The sequence below is a fragment of the Artemia sp. Qi Xiang Cuo genome, chromosome 12 (genome assembly GCF_049724085.1).
Source record: "Artemia sp. Qi Xiang Cuo chromosome 12, ASM4972408v1, whole genome shotgun sequence".
NCBI classification, from domain to species: Eukaryota; Metazoa; Arthropoda; class Branchiopoda; order Anostraca; family Artemiidae; genus Artemia; species Artemia sp. Qi Xiang Cuo.
Genome location: NC_142805.1, coordinates 38,994,222 through 39,018,780, shown reverse-complemented (window position 1 = coordinate 39,018,780; position 24,559 = coordinate 38,994,222). Strand labels below are relative to the sequence as shown.

At 37.7% G+C, this 24,559-nt stretch overlaps 1 protein-coding gene across 2 annotated transcripts in view; it reads left to right on the top strand.

Annotated features, from left to right (window-relative positions):
- Positions 1 to 24,559, top strand: part of LOC148946099 (piezo-type mechanosensitive ion channel component-like) — a 277,609-nt gene that overhangs the window by 239,776 nt on the left and 13,274 nt on the right. For both annotated transcript variants that reach the window (XM_089097773.1, XM_089097772.1), the window contains 2 exons: positions 4,063 to 4,198; positions 9,620 to 9,945. In XM_089097773.1, coding sequence (XP_088953899.1) covers positions 4,063 to 4,198; positions 9,620 to 9,945 — 462 coding nt within the window. The remainder of the gene's footprint in view (positions 1 to 4,062; positions 4,199 to 9,619; positions 9,946 to 24,559) is intronic.

Sequence of the window (24,559 nt, the reverse complement as noted above, 5' to 3'; positions counted from 1 at the left end):
TATTCCTAATTTGGGCAACATTAATTTCAGTCAGGTTAATTTTGGTTATGAAAACTTGCAGGATTGTTGATTGGAGGTAAGATCCGGACTGTTGCTTAACACCATGCATAATTAGCAAATCAAGCAGCACTTCTTGTTCAAATGAATCTCGTTTCATCTCAATTTTCATGATTTTCTCTTCTTGATTTATAATTTGGTTATGAAGAGTTTTCAGAGAGTTTTCAATTTTTTCAAATTTTGGTTTATAATCAAGAGTAATCGCATCATATATTTCACAGATAATGTCGTGGGATGACTGGCGGAAGGAATCAACATCCGAAAACCTTTCATTAACCTTCCTAGTTATATTTTGCAGTAACTCTCGCTTAGTTTTTTCCAGGTCAAGTTCTGTAGAAGTGATTTTATCCATCAACGAAGCACATTCTCCTGTATTAGATTCCTTAATTGTTAATGCATTAAATGTCTTGGAAAGGGATTTATAAATATCGGGTGAATTTTTCAATTCCTCAAATGCAGCCTTTACACCTGCAGTCTGTTTTGTTGAAGTTCGGCTAACGCTTGGATTATATTCTGCCAAGTTGGCTTCAACAAGTCTGTATTCATCATGTGTCCCATAGCAAAATACCAAATATGATGGCTTTCCTTTGCTATCCTTGGACACTTTTAGTATCTTTACTGGCCAATGAGGATAATTTTTGAAGTTAGCTAACGCGATATCAAACTCTTTAAATGCAGTCATTTCCTATTAAGGAGAGGACAAAAGTAAAAGCAACTTATCTTTATCTAAGTAAAGAACCTTAAGGAAAAATTTAGTTGGAAAAATGCTCCAAAGATTCAATAATATATATCCAAAATAATCTATAAAATCCACTAATATCAGTCTATTTCAATACCAATTAGTTTGGCACCAAAGGTGAACACAGATCAATTAGCTCGCAGTAGGTTTACTCAAGAAAAGTCAATGGTGCAACAAATTTCACCTGTGTCCTAATCCGTTTACTTGAAGAAACCAGTTCTTTATTGTTCAGAGACTATAAAATATCCGTTTTCAAGCTAGGTGCTCACTGAATGAAAGTGAGTGGAATACTGATAATGTCTTCATTTGAATACTGAATACTGAATACATAAAAAATGTCTCTTATTATAATTCAACGATCTTTGTGTTTGAAGAGTCGTTCTCAAAGAATTGTGACAAAAAGTCAAACTGTAGCATAAAGAGGGATGTTTGATGATGGAGCCACACCCCTCATATGGAATACTTTATCTTCGATTTAAGTTTTAATTTTGCTTTTTGCTTTCAGTGTAAAAACAGTGGTTTTTATTTAACTTCTGACCGTTTTTCAAATTATTCCAGGAAATCGATTTCACTTCCCTTCCTCAGTGTAAAATATCTCCTAGATTCATATAAAATTCATCCCGCGTAAAAATCCCATTGAAAATCCCCCCCCCCAAAAAAAAAATACGTATATTCCCCAATAAGAATTACTGTATGTGAACGTTGTTCAAACTGCAAAGCTTATAGACCTTTATCGAGCGACTATAGGGGGCCATGTCATCCCAAAAGGCAAAGTTATTAGAACTTTCGACTATGCTGAATCCAATGGATGTCTCAAAATTTTGATTGGATGTCTTTGGTGGGAATAGGGGTGTGAGAAAGTGGTAAGTTGCAATCTAGCCTTTTTGGTCTCTTAAAAAGTACACAGGAATACACATACACAGTGATATACAGTCTATCATCGATCCATCCATCCATCCTAGAGCAGAACTAAGGTAGATAGTTATAGAACTAAGGGATGATCAAGATATTTGGGTTGACTCATAACGAACAATGTCTTGTATGCAAAACGGGAGACTGTAGCTCTTTTGATGCTGACGTTTCTATTGTTATCAAAATTCTATTTTAAAGTTTCGGATCACAAAACTATTTTTGGGCCGGGTCGCTACATACTTACAGTTTGTTGCCATGAACTGTTTGGTATAAAAATAAAACAAATGTGATTTAAACGATGATGATCAAATAAAAAAAGAATATTTATTGAAACTTGTCCATCAGAAGCTATTAACCAGAGAAGATTGTCATTCTTTTAGGAAAAGAGCGTTGACGCCCTCAGATAAGGGAGTGATTTTATGAAAATTTCAACATAAAATCAGCAATTGAGCAAACAATTTAGCATAGTCATAAACCTCTATGAAGTAGTCTTCTTTGGAATAAATTTGAAAATGTGTGTTTTCAGAGAGTGATTGTTGTGGGTAGAATTGTTCATAGTAGCCTTGTTTTACACTGACATGTACACTTTCTGCATTGAACAGATTTAGAGATGAGATGACTGTAGGATAAGATTCCTTGTGGGGTAGATATGTCATTTTAGGTTAGGAAAAGAAATCCTTTTTCGATCTAACATTTTTTTTTCTTTGACAAGAGTAATGTCTTTCGTTTCTGACCTGATTAGAGAATTATGAATGATTAGGCGTTTCTTGGCATTTTTAAACCTTTTCCACTTTGTCGTGATGTCAATGGCTCACCAAGGGATCGTGCACTGGCCCTGAAATTTTGTATAACACTTTCTTTAAAATCTTTACCAGCCTCCCAATCATGTAGTATAGAGGACGCAAAATCCGTGGCAACTGGTGCAATATATTTTTTTAGCCAGGGGTAATGCAGAGCGAAACAGCTTAGAAAAGCAACTGCCAAGACCATAAGCCGACACTGACGAAAGACCTATTTAATATTTCATTACATGTCCCAATTCTCGCGGTCTGGGAGTAATAACATAGCAATCAATATCAGGGCAAACAAATGTATTTTTTATATTAGCCATCTCGTTATTCAATTGGTCGAAAATGACATGTAATCACAGCCAAACCTTTTGTTATTGCTAAAGGATCACCTAATTTATTTCTATATGTTAACTGATAGAGTTCCAAATACGAAGTGTTTACAGGAACATACTAAAGAGGCTTTATATTATAGTGATGAACATGTTCATGGGTGGTTTTTCGTTCAAGAACACGTAGGAGAGGGACATTTGAATTGCCAAGTCTTCATGTTTCAACAAAGGACGCATAAAGAAATATACAACTATTCGAGGAGAAACCAGGTCGATAGTCTGCAAAAATAACACGATCCATCCCACTGCCAGTTCCAGCATTTTTACCATTGATAATATTCTGTTTAAAGCCCAGAATAACTCTCAGATTATCATTGCGATGAATTATTTCATTGTCAATGGGTGAGCTAATGTAAATCTTGCCGTGTTTCATTGAATAATTAAATTGGTATGCACCATTCTTACGAGCAGAGATTTTTCTATTGATTTTACGACACAAATTAATCGTATTACCAAATTCTTTGTATTTCAGTGTGATATAGGGATATTCACTGAATTTAAGTGCTTCTATCCATTCATAGTCGACAAGGAGTAACCAATCGAATGATCTAACTTTTATCTCATATGTATGATCTTTTCTCAGGATATCATATGTATTTTTAAGAATACAATCGACAAGCACAACTTCATACTTTTCATTGTCGAATTTGATGACCGGGGAGATTTTTGTTCAAAAATCACTTCTTTTATTCAAATCATTGCAGGGGAGATTAGACACATAGGACATAAACGTCACATAGAAATCATCAGGCATTATTTACGTCTTCTGAAGATATCCACGAATCAAAATCAGAGTTGTATCCTAGCCAACGAACAAGCAACAGTCTCTTGCCCATATTAGTCCTTGTCTTTAATATCTTTTCAATCTGATAGTTTGAACGGGGGCAACCATGGTCATTCTGACCACATTATTTTGCTTAACAATGTTCAGAGTGATACATTTCTTATTAATAATTTAGCGGTATTATTTAAAAAGAATTTTTTAGAAATCATAAGAAAAAGAAAAAAACAGCAAAGGGAAAATTTAGAAATCGCAACTATTACACATAAAGAAGAAGAATGATAATGGGATGAAAGCTCAATAAGGTAACGCTATTCAGATAGTTAGTTTTCAGTCTGTGAGCTTAATTATTATTTTCAATAGCTGCCATTAATTTTTTCCCCTCTACTTTAGATACGAGAACAGCTAATTTCAATTCTTCGTAATAGAACAAGGGGCTCAGAAATCCTTGAGATTGAAAGTATTTTCCCAAAATTTATCAAAGTATTAAATAAAGGATCAGCAGACATGGTATGGCAACTTGTTGGTGGTATGTTTATTTCCATTATTACTGCTGATATAAAATGACATAGAAACTTTTTTCTATTTTGATTCTGTCTTAATACTGATTTGACATTTTTCTTATTTCACATTTTCTGATTTCCTTGTGTTTCTCCTTATCCTTCTCTTTTTCTCCCTCCCTCCCTTTGTCTCTTATTTCCCATCTCTCTCTCACTCTCTCTCTCTCTCTCTCTCTCTCTCTCTCTCTCTCCCACTACCACTCTCTCTCACTCTCTCTCACTCTCTAACACACTCACTCTCTCACTCACAATAACTAACTCTCTCTCTCTCACTCTCTCACTCTCTCTCTCTCTCTCACTCTCTCTGTTTTCTGTGTGTGTTTGTGTTCTCTTGTTTTTTTTCCCTCTCTTTTTCCAGACTGTGTATTTACCAAGTCGTTTTCTGAACCACTTAGAGATTACATCCATAATTTCTCGGGGGAAGTAGACCCAAAAGCGAATGAAAAAAAATCATCCTATTTTGGCTGCATTGGTTCTTGATACTCAAAACTCGATTAAATATTTTTTTTTGTCTCTGATCAGCTTGAAGCTTGCAGACTATACAGAATGGCATCCAGTGAATGAAACAAAGCCATAAAAAAAACGGAGAAAAAATCGGCTGCATCAATTTATAATGCGGATAACTTAATTTTTCCCAGATTAATTTTAAATAAACAAGCTATATAGGCAGGAAAAAAGGGACGTCAAAGTGGATATTAAAAAAAAATTGGCAGCATCAATGTGTGACATTGGAAATAGAATCAAGTCTTTGTAATTTTTTTTTTTTTTAATGAAACAATTTCAACTTAGAGTAGGGAGAAAAATTAAAACCAAAAACCAACATACATTATTCCGCATATGAATGGGATGGCCCTCTCTCGACACCTCGCTCTTCAAAATAAAGTTTTTAGTACTTTTAAAAAAGCTTCTTTTTCTAATGAAGCAGCCCTCATGTTTCAGAAGTCGGTCTTAAACAATTGAAACAAAAAGTCAAAATCTATCGTAAAGAGCGAGCTTTGAGGAGGGGGCAACCCCCCTTATATACGAAAAAAATTCTGTTCCTTCTCACATTTTGATTTTGCTCCTTGCTTTCAGTTGAAAAAAACTTGTTTTTATTTAATTTCTGATCGTTTTTTCGTATAATGCCTGGAAATTTGACTCCCCTTCCACAGAAAATTCACTCTCCCCAAGGAATATTTCTTCATGAAAAGTTCCTCCTCGTAGAATACCTTCACTTGGAAAATTCCCCCGGAAAATTCTATTCTCGCTGAGAATCCCCCCTTCCCGACGAAAATTTCTTGTGGACGATTCCATCAGAAAAACTATCCTTAGCATACTTTCATTTGCAAAAAACTTTAACTTCTGATTTGAACAACTGGATGCACAGTGTCTTTCGTTTTCGTTCATTATATCCCTCAAAATTACCAAAAAAGTTTCAATTTAATGCTTTTTGCCATTATTGAGATCTTGCTCCTTTGGTAAGCTCTTTTGACCACCTAAATGTACATAATAAATTTCGACTTAGTTTAACATCGTTCTCAACATTCTCTAAAAGGTTTAATTTTAATGCACTTAGCCCGTATGAGATACTGAAGATATACTATGTTGACAATTTAGATACACACAGTGTCTCATTATTTACTTCAATATCGCTCTCAATATTCCCTAAAAGTTTCAAATCAATACCCTTAGCGGTTAATGAGATATTACAGATAACATTTTTGACAACCTGATGTACATAGTGTCTTTTGACAAAAGATCAATATACCACTGAGCATTTCCTGGAATTTTCAGCTGAAAGTATCATTCCCCGAAATTTACCCTTAACCGCTCCTAAGATATTGCAGATGACACTATTTGACAACGTGGATAAAAGAGTGTCTTTTGGTGTACTTCAATATTCCTTCGAGATTTTCTGATAGTTTCATCTTAACATTTTTGGTAGCCACGTTTTTATATACTGAATACGCTTAGTGTCTTTTGAGTTTGTTCAACATCCCCGTCAACAATCTCTGACAATTTTAACTTAGTGTAATTAGCTTTTTCTGAGATATTGCAAATACGCTCTTTTGTATGAACCTAGATGAACTTTTGTCTTTTGATTTAGTTTAGAATCCTCCTCAATATTTCCTAACAAAATTCAACTTCATAACCTTAGCAGTTCCTGAGGTAATGTAGATACTCCCTTTTAAAAACCTGAATTCTTAATTATTCCTCTAATATAATTAATAGAACAAATAAATTTCCTCTATTTTTGGTTGTTGATTTTTTGATAACTTAAAAGCACTATTCAAAATCTATATGTTTTTTTTTTCTTTGTTTATCCACCCTTATTTCTGAAAACTTATGTTCTTATAAGGTTTGACTTAACTATTTATTTTTATTTCTGTTTGTTTAAGGGGCAAACTAACCATTTACACATATACATGTTATTTTTATGTTTGGCGTGGCTATTGATTTCAATTTATGCCTGTGTTAAGTTTCATTTATTCATTCACAGTAACTTCTGTTCTTTTGATTTTTAAAATCTGAATGAAAAGTACTATTTCCATATTGGTGTCTATTTTTCCAAAGATATTTTCTTCAAAAATCTTCTTTTTTTTAAACAGATCATGGTTCACTATCTACAAGATGCAGCTACTGTGGCATCCAGGAATGTTGTCACTTTATTTTGCTTGGTTTACGTACTCACTTTTCTTCGTGCTATTTACTTTTCTTGGAAATGTTTTTTTGAAAATTCCTTTGAGAACAGAAAAATATAATTTTCTATAACATATAAATGATTTAAACCTTTCAAATGACTTATAAAAACATGAAAAAAATGAAAATTACATTCTATTGCAAATATTACAACTCTTAATCCATCCCAAAAATGTACAATGAGTTACTTTTTGCATATTTTTCTAGAATTACCTAAAAGAAATATTAAACAGTGCTTCGAGAATCAAAATAGCAAATTAAATAGCAAAATGTTACTGTAGACACTCGAAGAAAACTAACAAATATAAAAAATGAAGAAAAATCTCTGAAAAAACTTTAGAAAAATTGAAGAGTGGAAAGAAAAGCAGAAACAGACACAAAAAAATAATATAACAAGTTAAACTTAAAGTGAACAGAAATTAGGTACTATAACTGAGTAAATGAAACCAAAATAAATAAAAGATGAATAATCACACCTAACTTAAAACTAAAGTACTAAAACCCTATATAGACTTTGATAGTAAGTGGTTAAGTACAAGTTGTTAGTTTTACGATAGCTTCTCGCTACCTCTTGTAATTTTTGCACTTTCAAAGTATAATCCATATGTAAAACCCTTTTAGCATTAAGAAAACGACCGTTCTGTTCATTTAATCAAACAGTTCATGGTAATGAACGGTAAGTACGGAGCGACCCGGCTCAATAGTAACCGAAACTCTAAAAAACGGCATTTTGATACAGATAAACACCTCAAAAGAAACAGATTCTTATGCTGATTTAAAATACATAAGCTTCATTAAGTTTAATCTTCCCTATCAAAAGTAACGTGCCTGAGAATATTTGCCTTATTTTGGAAAAAAGGGGGAAAAACCCCTAAATGTCATAGAACTTTAATGAAAATCACACCATCAGATCCAGCGTATCAGAGAACCCAATTATCGAAGTTTTAAGCTCCTATTTTCAAAAATGTTAAATTTTATATTTTTTGCCAGAAGAGAGATCACGGATGCGTGTTTATTTTTTTTTTTTTGCTTGTTTTTTTTCCAGGGGTGATTTTATCGATACAGTAGTCCTAGAATATCATGAGAGGGCTCATTCAAACGGAAATTAAAAGTTCTAGTGCCCTTTTTAAGTGACCAAAAAAATTAGAGGGCAACTTTGCCCCCTCCCACGCTCATGTTTTCCCGAAGTCACCCAATCAAAATTTTGAGATAGCCAATTTGTTTAGCATAGTTGAAAATCTAATTATCATGTCTTTGAGGATGACTAAATCCCCCACAGTTTCCGGGGGAAGGGCTGCAAGTTATAAACTTTGCCAATTGTTTACATATAGTAGGCCTATTGGTTATCGGGAAGTATACTGGCGATCGGGAAGTTTTCAGGAGGAATTTTCTTCGGGTGGGGGGAGGGCGGTCGGAGTTGGGGTTACGGGGGAGAATATCTCCATGGAGGATGTTTCCTTGGTGGAAGGGACATTCATATGAAAGAGGCGCCGGATTTCCCAGCATTATTTAAAAAACGATCAGAAATTAAATAAAAAAAACAAGTTTTTTCAACTGAAAGTAAGGAGCAACATTAAAACTTAAGACAGAGATGAACAGAGATGATTACATGTATGAGGGGGTTCGTCCCCTAGTCAATACCTCACTCTTTACGCTAAAGTTTTTTAGCACTTCCAAAAGAGCTATCTATTCTAATAAACCGGCCTTTGTGATTCAGGGGTTATTGATTCGAGCAAAATTCGAACTTTAGCGTAAAGAGAGAGGTATTGACTATGGGGCAAACTCCCTAATATACGTAATAACAACATACGAATATAGAAATTCGTTACGTAAGTTAATTCTTAAGCTACGTCAGAACAAAATTTCGAGAAAGCCATTTAGCCAAAAAAAGGAAAATTAATATTCGAATTAATATGCGAGAAAGCTAATTAGCCAAAAAAAGGAAAATTAATTTGCGAATTTCATTTTAATTATTCATGTACGGTGAGCCAAAATCAAAGCTCTTTAATTCAAAAACTTTCAGAAATTAAATAAAAAAAAACAAGGTTTTGTAACTGAAAGTAAGGAGCGACATTAAAACTTAAAACGAACAGAAATTATTCCGTATATGGAAGGGGATGTCCCCTCTTCAACGCCTCGCTCTTTACGCTGAAGTTTGACTCTGTCTCACAACCTTATTTTTTAAAACGATAAAAAAAAATGTAGCTTAAAGAGCGAGGCGTTGAGGAGGGGACAGCCCCTTCCATATACGGAATTGTTTCTGTTCGCTTTAAGTTTTAATGTCGCTCCTTACTTTCAGTTACAAAAACTTTTTTTTTATTTAATCACAATGAAAAGATCGGCAATTATACCGAGCGTTATATTGAGCATTCAAAAAAAAATTCATAAAAGTCTTTAAAAACCAGTTTGCACGTAAGATATTAATCCACTTTACAATTGGGGCTAATCTTCCAAATGTTTGGGTTTGAAATTCCATTTTGTAGAAGTTTTGAAAATAAAAGAATAATTTCTCTTCTATTGACATTAATTTATACAAATTATATTTCAAATTTAAATTATACAAAATCAATATCTATTGACATCAGTTATTTCAAAGAGATTTAAAGGTACTTAAATTAGCTACTTTTCTTTTTTAAATTAGCTTTTTTAAAATTTAAATTAGCTACTTTTCTTCTTTTAAACCAAGTAAATTTAAGTTATTTTATTTTCAGATGAAGAAGCATATCGATCAATTTTCTTAACATTTAACAAATTCGAAACAGCAGATGGCAGGACTGAGGTTGCCTGGGAAGTACGAGAAAACTGCACTGACAACGTCTTTTCTTGGCTGCAGTATAACAACTGCAAGTTTCTCACCATTTACAGCTTCTCAGACAAAGCCTTTCCTGCCACTTTGAGTCTTATTTCAGGTGGTGGTATCATTGGAATGTATACCACGTTAGTTTTTGTGGCCTCAAAAGTTCTTAGAGAACTATTTGCTGCTGGACCAGAAAAAACAATTTATGAGGAGCTACCGTACGTAGATAGAATTCTTCGGGTACGTCAATCTTTCAAGTTGTTTTTTTAAGGCTTGCTACTTTAACTCCAAATTTTATGTTTATTTCATTTTCAAAGATGTACGATAGAACTCGCCGTTTCTTGAAAAAGAACTTAAACAGTAACACGTGTTGAAATCGCTTGTCGCGACAATTTACATTAAATAACAAAGATTTGTGAATATACTTGAACGTCAAAGTGAATAGATATTAGTATTCTGCTTTCTATGTATACGTGTTTTGAGGATCCCGTATTTTTTTATTTAATTTGACATTCTATGAGAACGATGTTGTGGATAATTTAAGTTCAGTGGGCTTTCAGTGCAAAAAAATAAAGAAAAAAAACAACTTCGAATCCATTATTGATTCCAAAATGGTGCCAAAATGAAAGAAAACTAATTTCAATCGTTGAATAGAGTGAAAATTATATTTCAACTGAGCAATCCCTCAACCATCTATGATAAAATTTCCCTCCTGCTCAAGGAAGGCTGTACCTGTATAATACCTAGTTTCTACAACAATAACTGCTGGATATTTGCCTATTACTACTTCGATTCTAATGATATAATGTACAAGCAATAATGGGGATAGGAAAGAAATTTGCCAATTTTAAGAAGATAAGACTTCGCTTATGAAACATTTTCTCACCATTTTATCAAACAGTTCGTGGTAACGAACTGTCAGTAAGGAGCGACCCGGCTCAATAGTAACCGAAACTCTAAAAAACGGACTTTTGATACCAATAGATACATCAAAAGAATTACATTTTTATGCTTATTCCAAATATATAAGTTTCATCAAGTTTAGTCTTACCCATCAAAAGTTACGCGCCTGAGAAAATTTGGCTGATTTTCTAAAAAAGGGAGAAAGACCCCCTAAAAAATATAGAACCTTAATGAAAATCACACCATCATATTCAGCGTATCAGAGAACCCTACTGTAGAGGTTTCAAGCTCCTATCTACAAAAATGTGGAATTTTCCATTTTTTGCCAGAAGAAAGATCACGGATGCGTTTGTTTTTTTGTTTTTTTTTGTTTTTTTTTGTTTTTTTCCCAGGGGTAATCGTATTGACCCAGGGGTCCTAGAATATCTTAGGAGGGCTCATTGGAACGGAAATTAAAAGTTCTAGTGCCCTTTTTAAGTGACAAAAAAAATGGAGGGCAACTAAGCCCCCTCCCACGCTCATTTTTTTCTCAAAGTCACCAAATTAAAATTTTGATATAGCCATTTTGTTCAACATAGTCAAACATCTGTTAAATATATATTTTGGGATGACTTAATCCCCCACAGTTCCCAGGGGATGGACTTCTATCTATGTACATTGTTTAAATTTTGTTTTGGTTATTGGGAATTATAAATACATTTTCAGGAAGGATTTTTTTCTGGCGGGGGGGGGCTGGAGGAGGGAATTACTAGGGAGAATCTTTCCGTGGAGGATTTTTCTTGGGGTAAGGGACATTTCTATGAAGGGGGCGCCGGATTTCCAAGCATTATTTTAAAAAACGATCAGAAATTAAATTTAAAAAAAACAAGTTTTTTCAACTGAAAGTAAGAAGCAACGTTAGAACTTAAAACGAACAGAAAATTATTATGTATATGAGGGGGCTCTCCCCCAAGTCAATACCTCGCTCTTTACGCTACAGTTTTTTTTAGTGCTTTCAAAAGAGCTATCTATTCTAATTAAACGGCCTTTGTGATTCAGGCGTTTGTAAATTAAAATATTTTTTAGCTTTTAACGTAAAGAGCGTAGTATTGACTAAGGGGAGAACCCCCTCATATACGTAATAACATATACAAAAAAAAACAAGCGATTCGGCTCAATAGTAATCGAAACTTTTAAAAACGGAATTTTGATGTCAATAAATGTATCAAAAGAATAGGCTTATAATGCTGATTCTAAATATATAAATTTTATTAAGTTTAGTATTACTCATCAAAGGCTACGAGCCTGAGAAAATTTACCTGATTTTTTAAAGAGGGGGGAAACATCCCCTACAAGTGAAAGAATTTTAATGAAAATCACACCGTCACATTCAGCGTATCAAAAAACCCTATTACATAGGTTTCAAGCTCATATCTGCAAAAATCTGCAACTTTGTATTTTTTGCCAGAAGAAAAATATACGAATATAGAAGTTCGTTGCGTAAGTTAATTTGTAAATCACGTCACAGTCAAATTAAAAGACACCCATTTAGCAAAAGAGGAGTAAAAATTTAATGCAAATTTTGTTTACTTATTCAATGATGGTGAGCCAAAAAAAAAGCTGTATTAGCTAAAAAACGATCAGAAATTAAATAAAAAAAAAAGTTTTTTTAAACTGAAAGTAAGGAGCGACATTAAAACTTAAAACAAACAGAAATTATTCCGTATATGAAAGGGGCTGTCCCCTCCTCAACGCCTCGCTCTTTACGTTAAAGTTTGACTCTGTCTCACAACTTTATTTTTTATAACAATAAAAAACTTTAGTGTAAAGAGCGAGGCGTTGAGGAGGGGACAGCCCTTTTCATATACGGAATAACTTCTGTAATATTTAATGTCGCTCCTTACTTTCAGTTTAAAAAACTTGTTTTTTTTTAGTTAATGAATTTCAGGATCCTGGAGCACTTCTGCTTACACTACGTATGTTCAGGAATTAAATCTAGGCTTTATTTCCTATCCCCTTTAAACTTTTCCAACAAATAAGTGCAACAGTGTCACATGCACTTATGATACAGACTCTTATGATACAGACCCTTATGCAATGCCTGAATTGTATATTCTCATCCCTACCCTTGAGAAGTTGCAGATAAGAAAAATCAATTATTTTCTTGAAAATAGAAATGAATACCTGAGTTTTTTTTTATTCTGCTGTTGTTATTTCTTCAAGTGTATTTCTTAATTTTCAATTACTAAGGGGTAGGGGACGGGGAGTATACAAGAGGGTGTGATATAAACCACCAGTGAGGGCTTTTAGATCATGTGGATTACAATAATATTCTTGCTAGTTCTCAGCCTTTCCGCTCCAGAATTTGCACCAAAAGCTGCTATTATTCATGCCACTAGTCATATTACCGCATATTTTTCAAAACAAATCAATAAAAAGCAAATGGGTATGAGCAGTAGCTTCAAATTTAGCCACAAAACATATCTCTGCAATCTTGTGGCAGCCTACTATCCCTGGTGGAAAAAAAAAGAAAAAGGAAAGCCATCATTGGTACCCATACAAAAAAGTGACTCACAGTTTTTCAAGATAAAAGTATTTAGATAATGAATACCGTGTGGAAATCTTAGTGTTTTACATAAACCAACATTTTGCCCTCTTTAGGAAATTAATTAAAGAAAACTTTTTCCACAGAATAAGTTTTTCAAAAAACAGTAAAGAATACCATTAAACAAAAAATGAGCAAAAATAAAATTAATTAATCTACCAATCGTGAAACTACCACAAATCAGCATCGATAAATAAATGAAACCCAAAATGAACATAAATTACAATAAATAACCGAGTCAAACTCAAAACGAGAAGAAATTAACATAAGTTGGGCGTAAAATCCCTATGCCTTCCCAAGGCGAGAACAAAATTTGCACTTTACTGAAAAAATACAAATGAATGTGATGTTTTCGTGGGATTGATGGGCGTGGGGGGGGGGCTAGTTGCCCCCAAATCACTTTCGAGTATTAATAAGGACACTAGCCCTTTGAATTTGCAATCGAATGAGCTTTTTTGAAGTTTCTAAGACAACGCCTCCTTTAAAAACCTTATATGCCCCCAGGGCATAACTTAAAACCCGTGCTCTGAGGGCTCTGGGAGAGTGTCCTCCTCAAAACCATATTTTCTATCTGGAAATCAAGTACGCTGAACAAAATGGCTATCTCAAAATTTTGATTGAATGTATTTGGGGAAATGATGAGCGTGGGGGGAAGGGGGCTAGTTGCCCTCCGATCACTTTTGACTATCAAAAAGGGCACTAGCCCTTTGAAATTTCCAATCAAATGAGCCTGTTTTGAAGTTTCTACGACAACGCCTTCTATAAAACCCTTATATACCCCAAGCGCATAACTTAAAACCCTTGCCCTGAGGGTTATGGGGGAGTGGCCTCCTCAAAAACATATTTTCTATCTAAAAACCAACTACGCTGAAAGAAATGGCTATCTCAAAATTTTTATTGGATGTGTTTGGGGGAAAAATGGGCGTGGGGGGGGGGCTTGTTGCCCTACAATCACTTTAGACTTTTAAAAAGGGCACTAGCCCTTTGAATTTCCAATCGAATGAGCCTGTTTTGAAGTTTCTACGACAACGCTTTCTATAAAAAACCTTATATGCCCCCAGGGCATAACTTAAAACCCTTGCCCTGAGGTTCTGGGGGATTGTCCTCCTTAAAAAAATATTTTCTATGTAGAAATCAATTACGCTGAACAAAATGACAATCTTAAAATTTTGATTGGATGTGTTTGGGGGAATGATGGGCGTGGGGAGGGGGGCTAGTTACCCTCCAATCACTTTCGACTATTAAAAAGGGTTGCCCTTCGAATTTCCAATCGAATGAGCCTGTTTTGAAGTTTCTACGACAACGCCTTCTATAAAAAACTTATAAGCCCAAAGGGCATAACTTAAAACCCTTGCCCTGAGGGCTGTAGGGGAATGTCCTCCTCAGAAACATATTTTATATCTAAAAATCAACTACGCTGAACAAAATGGCTATCTCAAAATTTTGATTGAATGAGTTGGGGGGGATGATGGGCGTGGGGGGGCTAGTTGCCCTTTATTACAAACTTTATATGCCCCCTGGGCATAAATTACAACCCTTGCCGTGAGGGTTCTGGCGGGAGGTGTCGTCATCCTTAAAGACCTAATTTCCAAAACTTTCAACTACGTTGAATAAAATGGCTATCTAAAAATTTTGATTTTATGTGTTTGGGGAAAAGGTGGGCGTGAGAGGGGAGTTAGTTGCCCTCAAATCACTTTCGACTATTAAAAAGGGTAGGCTACTAGCTCTTTGAATTTCAAATAGAATGAGCCCTTTTTCAAGTTTCTAGAACAAAGATTTCATTTAAATCCTTATATACCCCCAGGGCATAACTTATAATCCTTGCCCTGAGGGTTGTGGGGGAGTGTCTTCCCCAAAAATACATTTTCTATATCGAAATCAATTAGGCTGAACAAAATGGCTATCTCAATTTTTTTTGATGTGTTCGGTGGAGTGATGGGCGTGGCGGGGGGGCTAGTTGCGCCCCAATAACTTTCGACTATTAAAAAGGGCACTATTTCTTTGAATTTAGAATCAAATGAGCTTTTTTTGAAGTTTCTACGACAACGCCTTCTTTAAAAGCATTATATGCCCCCAGGGCATAACTTAAAACCCTTGCCCTGAGGGCTCTGGGAGAGTGTCCTCCTAAAAAACATACTTTCTATCTGGAAATCAAGTACGCTGAACAAAATCTCTATCTCAAAATTTTGATTGGATGTATTTGGGGAAATGATGGGCGTGGGGGGGGGGGGCTAGTTGCCCTCCAATCACTTTCGACTATTAAAAAGGGCACTAGCCCTTTGAATTTCCAATCGAATGAGCCTTTTTTGAAGTTTCTACGACAACTCCTTCTATAAAAACCTCATATGCCCCCAGGGCTTAACTTAAAACCCTTGCCCTGAGGGTTGTGGGGGAGTGTCCTCCTTAAGAACTTTTTTGCTATATGGGAATCAATTCAGGTGAACAAAATGGCTATCTCAAATTTTTGATTGGATGTGTTGGGGGGACTGATGGGCGTGGGGGGGGGGGCTAGTTGCCCTCCAATCATTTTCGACTATTAAAAAGGGTACTAGCCCTTCGAATTTCCAATCAAATGCGCCTGTTTTGAAGTTTCTACGACAACACCTTCAATAAAACCGTATATGCCCCCAGGGCATAACTTAAAACACTTGCCCTAAGGGTTGTGGGAGAGTGTCCTCCTCAAAAACATATTTTCTATCTGGAAATCAAGTACGCTCAACAAAATCTCTATCTCAAAATTTTGATTGGATGTATTTGGGGAAATGATGGGCGTGGGGGGAGGGGGGCTAGTTGTCCTCCAATCATTTTCGACTATTAAAAAGGGCACTAGCCCTTGGGATTTCCAATCGAATGAGCCTTTTTTGAAGTTTCTACGACAACGCCTTCTATAAAAACCTCATATGCCCCCAGGGCTTAACTTAAAACCCTTGCCCTGAGGGTTGAGGGGGAGTGTCCTCCTTAATAACATTTTTTCTATATGGAAATCAATTATGCTGAACAAAATGGCTATCTCAAAATTTTGATTGGATGTGTTTGGGGGAATGATTGGCGTGGGGAGGGGGGCTAGTTGCCCTCCAATCACTTTCGAATATTAAAAAGGGCACTATCCCTTCAAATATCCAATCGAATGATCCTGTTTTGAAGATTCTACGACAACGCCTTCAATAAAAACCTTATATGCCCCCGGGGCATAACTTAAAACACTTGCCCTAAGGGTTGTGGGAGAGTATCCTCCTCAAAAACATATTTTCTATCTGGAAATCAACTACACTGAACAAAACGGCTATCTCAAAATTTTGATTGGATGTATTTGGGGGAATGATGGGCGTGAGGAAGGGGGGCTAGTCGCCAGCGGTGGATCCAGGGGGGGCCCTGGCCCCCCCCCCCAAGATTTTCTGGCGCCCGCTCATCCATCGTGCAAACGACCCTTTTTTGTGAATGATTCAACTAAGGCCGACGCTAAAAAAAAAATCGGATACGCCGTCATTTTTTACTTTCTTTTTATCACATTATCTAAAGTTCAAATCCGACACTGCACGAATCATGATTATTGGGTTTATTTTTGGGACGTGCTAAACGAGCAAAACATTTTGTGAATGCTTACGAGAAACGCATGTCCTTGGGGAGTTGCGTGGGTGGTTAGATCCAACCGGCGGGAGGCTAGGCGTGAGCGACCCTGCCACTGCCTTCGGAGTATTTTTGCTCCGTGTGTTAGACCAGTTAGACGGAAACTCATTTAAAATGGATCGGAAAAAAAATCAGGGCATGAATATAGAACAGAGAAGAAACAAAGAATGATGGTGGAAAGCCGTAAAGGATCGAGGGACATCTCTGATTATTTTGCCAAGAAAGATCAGATTAAAGGTAAGCTTTTAAAGATAGAACAATAAGGAAGGAGTGTCGTTTAAAGTGGGTATCAACACTTCTAATTTCTAGCTTTAGCCCATTGTCGGATAGCTTTCCTGATAAGGCTCATTCGTCAAGCTTCATCGCGTACCAGCTGCTTTTGTTGTTATATATTGCATACGGTCCCTCTTGTACAGTGTTCTTCGTATGCAATTTGTCCGAAGTGTTTGACCTGATTTTTACCAGCCCACTCGTCTCGCCTGACGGTTATGATATTGGCTTAAAGCAGTATTTTTACCGACACACTGTGTCAGCTCTGAAATTATCTTTCAAATTCTTGCAGTTAAAGCTCTCTCTTTAGCCTTGTAAACTTCGGTGATAATTGTTTCGGGTTTCAGCTCTTGAAAAATATTTGTTAGCATATGTCAGGGATCGGTTCTTGGGGTTGCAAATTAAATTAGTGATGTTTAGGGTGGTATTTTATTTTAAAGTCCGGGTTTCCTAGAAATAGTTTTGGGGTATGAAAGTTCAAGATTGTTGGGGAGTTTAAAGTTAATGTTGCTGATTCAGTTTATTTTCAAATTTAGTTCCAATTCTGCCTTCACCATGTTGAGAGTTAAATCTACTAAAGCAAGCCATTATACAAAGTGTATATACGTTTACAATAAATGTCTTGTGCAAACTTTAAAAGAGAAACTTTTTTGTTAGATGTTGAGACGACGGCAACTTCTGATGCCCACTCTGAGTCGACGGTCGGAATGCACAAAAACGCATTCAGCCAGGAGAACGAACTGTCACCAACAACTCCGTCCACTTCACAGACGGCCTTCATAACAAACTTCGGCGAAACGACACACACTGATAAGCTGACTGAAGGATCAAGAAGCAGTACTCAAACCTTGGTGGTACATAGCCCAAAACTGATTTCACAGTCCCTGCACCCGCAGCAGAATCAAAGCGCTATTTTTTCGCCTGAAACTGACTTCACGCCGTCGAATGACTTTGGTATTGCAGTAGCGCTGAAAGAGCGAAATCAGTTGTCTTCTGGCGAAATTATGTTTTTTATGAACGAAAGGTGGAAGCCGAAGAACCAATCTGATCTTCCAGTCTCGACACAAAAGAGAAAAGGTGGCGAAGTCAAGCGTCGCTTGAATACCGAACATTTTGCCCGGTATCCTTGGCTCGCAGTGAGTCGTCATCCAGACCACGAAGGCCTTTGGTGCAGTGTTTGTGTTTTGATGAGGACCAACGAAAGCGGAGGAGGATGGTCGGCTTTATCTGGAGGCGGCGGAGGGCAAAAAATGGGAAAGTTGGTCTTGAAACCGCTAAAAGACTATTCGAAACTTACCGGGAAAGATGGTGCGCTGACAAACCATGCTGAAGCACAGTTTCACAAATACTGCCAGGAAAAAGCTGCCGCGCTGCTAACAACTTTTCAGCGCGGTAGTCAAGATCAAGATATCAGGAATGCTCTGGACTGTGAAAGGGTCAAGCAAATACAGCAGAACCGTGCACTCTTGAGAAGCGTTGTTGAAACTGTCAAGCTTTGCGGGGCACAGAATATCCCCCTTCGTGGCCACCGTGATGATGGCAAACTTGATATCCAAAACTCTGATGTCATTACAGCAGTAAACGACGGGAATTTCCGCCACCTACTTCGGTATCGGATTCAGAGTGGAGACCCACAACTTAAAAATTTACTTGAAAATGCACCGAGCAACGCCAAATATACGAGTAAACAGATCCAGAATGAACTGATTGGAACAATTGGGGAAATGATAAAAACCGAAGTAGTGAGAAAAGCAAGCAAAGCAACGGTTTGGTGTCTTCTTGCGGACGAGTCAACAGACAGGCAGACCAGGGAGCTGATGGTCATTGTTTGTCGTTATGTGTGTAAAACCGAGCAGGGATACGTGATTCGAGAAGATCCTTTTGCAGTTGTCGATGCCTTTCAAACCCTGTCAAGACTCGCTGGAGATGAGGAAAGTGACGACGGTAGAAGCATCGAAGAGAAGCTAGACGGCAAGAGCCTCGGGAAGCTGCTGTTGAGTGAGGTCAGGAAGTCAAATCTGGATTTGTCAAAGTGCGTTGGTCAAGGATACGACAAAGCTGCTAGCATGGCAAGCTTGACAAATGGTGCTGCTGCTGAAGTTAAACGCCAGTGTGAACTGGCAGATTACTTCCACTGTGTGAGCCATGCCACAAATCTCTCATGTTCAAAGATAGTTTCAGTTCCCATTCTGCGCAATGCCCAAGACGTTGTTCGAGACACAATTTCTCACTTCAGCTCAAGTGCCAAGAGAACAAGACTTCTAAAAAAGCATCTTATCGCGGACAAAGCTAAAACAGAGACACTCGTCAGTCTTTGTACCACGAGATTTGTAGAGAGACACGAAGCAATCAGCAGGTTTTGGGACTCCCTTCCGTCGATCGTTTCTGCTGTGCAGGAGATGGAAGGATGGCACGATCGAGAGGCAAGTAGCAGAGCTTATGCATTACGATCCTGCATTGAAAAATCAGATACACTCGTAGGACTGGTTTGCCTGAATTCGTTTTCGTCGATCATGAAACCTTTGGCCGAGTCACTACAACAGAAGGATGGTGACCTCGTGAGAGCCTTGTCCCTCATTAGCAGCGTGAAGGCAATGCTGGAAGATATGCGATCACATGCCGAAACCAAATTCAGACTGCTTTACGAAGATCTTCTGAAAATGGCCGAAAAGATTGATGCTACCATCAAGGTAACGCAGCCACGCATAGCTTCACGTTCTACATACCGGGCAGGGGTACCCAAGATGGATCCAGAAAGTCATTATAGGATGGCGGCATTTATTCCAGCCCTGGACGCCATGCTGCTTGATTTTACGGAGCGGTTCAGCTGCCATTTTACGAATGCTGCAAAACTTTCAGCTTTGATCCCGGCTGTGGTTAATGGCAAACGCTGGGAGGACGTTCAGCCAGGGTACGAAAAGTACAAGGAGCTGCTCGTGGGTACGGAGATAGACGTTAAAACCGAGTTCGAGATTTGGAACAAGTATTGGTCTAAGGAAACCGTGCAAAAACCGAAAGCAGCTATTTCAGCGCTGAACAGTTGTCAGGAAAATGTATTTCCCAACATCTTCGCATTCATGACAATTCTCGCGACGCTTCCTGTGTCAACCTGTGAAGCAGAACGAATGTTTTCAAAGGTTGACAGGACATGTTCATCAATACGAAGCACGATGACTGAAGAGAGGTTGGAGGCTCTACTACTCATGCAGACTTACAGAGACGAACTGCCGAAAACAGACGATGCTATCGATATTTTCGCTCTCAGAAAAGCTCGCCGATTGAGTTTAGTTGTGTAGTGTGGTACTGTTTTTATTTTCTTTTCCTACGTTTTACCTTTATGAGCATATTTGGCAGTGTTTTCATATAAATAAAGAGCTATCAAATTAGTCCTGTATAATCAGTTTTAGGCGCCCTGTGTCCGGCGCGGCCCCCCCCCCCAAGTTTTTCCTCGAGATCCGCCGGTGCTAGTCGCCCTCCAGTCACTTCCGATTATTAAAAAGGGCACTAGCCACTCCAATTTCCAATCGAGTGAGCCCTTTTCGAAGTTCCTACGACAACTCCTTCGATACGAAGTGTCCAGGTATGAAGAAAAAAAACACATTTCGCCCACATCGTTCTTTACTTAGGCAGTGCTAGCGCGCTGCCTATGAAAATATGCTTCGTAGCATAACATGGCATAAAAATAAAACTTTTCTGTGGTGCAATCTCATTTTTGCTTAGGAAGGGCTTTAGATATTGTGATTTCCATTCAAATAAACCCATTCCTAAGATTCTACGACAAACTGGTGCAAACCGATCACCCTTGAGAAAAAAGGAAAAAAGGAGTTTCATCAAGGGTCCCCATCCAAAAAAGGGAATTTTCTTATCGTTCGAGGTAGAGAAGAACGTAAGTGTCCAGTTTAAGGTTTTTTACAATGGTAATTCCAGCTGTTTTCCTTTTGTTTCAATCCATCAGCATTTCGAGCTCTTTTCAAATCCCCCCAAAAGTTTTCTCGAAACAAACTTTTACTATTAAATTAAATTTATATTCTAGTTTCTGTCCCTGGATTACCTTTAGGTAGAAAATTACTTAAGCTACAATGCATTTTTATGCTTTTAGTTACACCGAGCTGTGGTTCGCTCTTTACTAGGTCTCAACTATTGCCGCAATCATTATCCTTTTCTAGAATGTTTGCTTATTCCTGCTGTGAAATTTGTCAGGATTTTGATAATAGTGGATAAGCTTGTAGATTCAGTAGGTTTAAGTGCTGGTGTTTTAAACTGTCTAGCTGAAGAATAACTGCTATGTATGGAAGGAGAATGGGATCGGCTATATAATGGTTTATCTGATTGCGGAACCAATGTTTTACTGAACAAAGCAATGTTATAAGGATCATCGTGGGCCATCTGCAAAACAAGACTCTCCTTATGATTTTAAAATTTTTCAGTGTTGGAGAGAATCATATGTAACACTATAGCGTTGCCTATAGTAATGGCCATAAGGCTTCAAAGTTTTATTATATGTTCATTTATTTATTTATTTTTTGCCAGAGGCACTTCATATGGAAAGAGTGGTCGTTGAAACTTTGTTGGTCGTGGAACAGAAGAGTGGTCATGGAACAGAGTGGAAGTGTTGTAAGTTATGCCCCGGGAGCATATAAGGCTCTCATGCAAGAGATAATCGTATAAACTTTGGAGGAGGCTCATTTGGCTGGAAATTGAACGTTCTAGTTCCTTTTTAAAGGTCAAAGGTGATCACAGGTCAAGAATCCCCAATGTCTTCTTTTCCCCTTATTCATCCAATCGAAGTTTTAAGTAACTATTTTGTTCATCGTGGGCCATCTGCAAAACAAGATTCTCCTTACGATTTTAAATTTTTTAGTGTTGGAGAGAATCATATGTAACACTATAGTGTTGCCTATAGTACAGCAAAACAAGACTCTCCGAAACAAGACTCTTCAAGGTTTTATTATTTATTTATTTTATGCCTGAGGCACTTCATATGGAAAGAGTGGTCGTGGAAACTTTGGAGGGGCCCATACGGTTGGAAATTGGTAGTTCTAGTGCCGTTTTTAAGAGTCAAAAACGATCGGAGGGTAATTAGCCCCTCCCCCCCCCCCCCCACCGTCTTCTTTTCCCCAAATGTATCCGATCAAAATTTTGAGATAGCCGTTTTATTTAAAATGGTCCAAAGAACAGAAAACGAAACTTCAGAGTTGGCCCAGTCCCCCAGAGTCCGCGGACACGTGTTGTAAGTTATGCCCCGGGAGCATATAAGGCTCTCATGCAAGAAATAATCGTATAAACTTTGGAGGAGGCTCATTTGTGGAAATTGAAAGTTCTAGTTCCTTTTTGAAGGTCAAAAGTGATCACAGGTCAAGAAGCCCCGATGCCTTCTTTTCCCCTAATTCATCCAATCGGAATTTTGAGTAACTATTTTGTTCAAAATAGTTCAAAGATCACATAACAATGCCTGCAAGGATGACCCAGCCCCCTTACAGCCTAGGGGCGAGGGTTTTAAGCTATTACCCGAGGCCATATAAGGTTCTTATGGAAAAGGTGGTCGTGCTAACTATGGAGGAGGCTCATTTGATTGGAAATTGCAAGTTCAAAATGCATCTGATTGAAATTTTGAGAAAGCCATTTTGTTCAAAATTGTCCAAACATCTTGTAAAAATGCCTCCGGGGTTGAAACTATTCCGCAGAGCATATAAGGTTTTTATGGAAGGGGTGGTCATATATACTTTGGAGGAGTCTCGTTTCATTGTAAATTGGAAGTTCTAGTTTCCTTTATAAGAGTCAAAAGTTACTGGAGGGCAACTAGACCCCGCCCTCGCTGTCTTTTCAGGAAGTGTATCCGATCGAAATTTTGAGATACCCATCTTGTTCAAAATAGTCCAAATGTCATATAACAATACATCCGGGGTTGAGAAAAAAAACAAATGAACGTGAATTTTCAGTTTAATATATATATATATATATATATATATATATATATATATATATATATATATATATATATATATATATATATATATATATATATATATATATATATATATATATATATATATATATATATATATATATATATATATATATATATATATATATATATATATATATATATATATATATATATATATATATATATATATATATATATACTGATACTTATTCCTTAGTCTTAATAATTATTCATTTATTAAAGTCAAAAATGAAAACAATAAAAATGTGCTTTGTTTTCAGTTTAGTGTAAGTTATGTTCTGGTAGAAGGCATGGGGGTTGTCAGCCCTACTCATGCTAATTTCTGCTCGCTTTGATTTCTTCTGGCTCTGGGGGGCTGTTTCAACCCTAGAAGCATTGTTATATATCATACGTTCTTTTGATTATTTTGAAGAAAATGACTGTCTCGCACTTACGATCAGATGCGTTTAGGGAAAAGAGGGCATTTGGGGGAAGGGTGCTAGCTGTCCTCTGTCTTTTTTTGCTCTTGAAAGAGAACAAGAACTTTCAAATTCCGATTAAACAAGCCTCCTCAAAAGAGTATACAACCACCCCTTTCATTAAAATCTTAAATTCCCCTGGGGGGCAGAACTTACAACCCTTGTCTCTAGGATGTGGGGGGTAGTTCCATCCTGAAGGTCTTGTTATATGATCTTTGGACTATTTGGAATAAAATGGCTGTCTCAAAATTTCTAACGGATCCATTTGGGGAAAAAAGTATGCGGGGGGGGGGGGGCTGGTTGCTCTTCGTTCACTTTGGATCTCAAAAAGGGCACTATAACTTCTGATTTCCATTTGAATGAGCCCCTTCCGAAGTTTATGCGACCACTTACTCCATATAAACCTTAGGGATTATTTGGGCGAAACTGTTTTAGACAGGTTATGGGATTATTTCGGCGAAACAGTTAGAAGAGAATTTGAGGGTGAAACTCTGTGGTCGTTGTAATACACAAGTTGTATTTTAACAGTGTTGTGAGGTCCTCTACCCCAACCCCAAAGGGTTTCGATCCCCCTACCCCAACTCCAAAGGGTTCCAATCCCCCAACCCCAACCCCGAAGGAAGTCCCCAGGCCCTCAAAGGTCCACCAGGCTCCCAAAGAGCCACCCGGCCCTCAAGGGTCCCCCAAACCCCCAGGCGCAATAGGGCCCCTCTCCCCCCTTTGGCCCCCAAAGAGCCCCTCCTCCCTTTGGCCCCCAAAGGGCCCCCAGGCTCCCAAAGGGCCCCACCGGACCCCCAAGTGCCCTCACCCGGTCCCCAAAGGTCCACCGGACCCCCAAAGGCCCTCCCCCGGTCCTCAAAGGTCCCCCAGGCTCCCAATGGGCCCCCGGACCCCCATCTTCTCCCCCCTCCCCTCCCCTCCTCTCCCCTCCTCCCCCTCCTCTCCCCTCCTCCCCCTCCTCTCCCTCCCCTCCCCTCCCCTTCCTCCCTCCTCCCTTCCTCCCCTCCCCTCCCCTCCCCTCCCCCTCCCCTCCCCCCCCCCCAT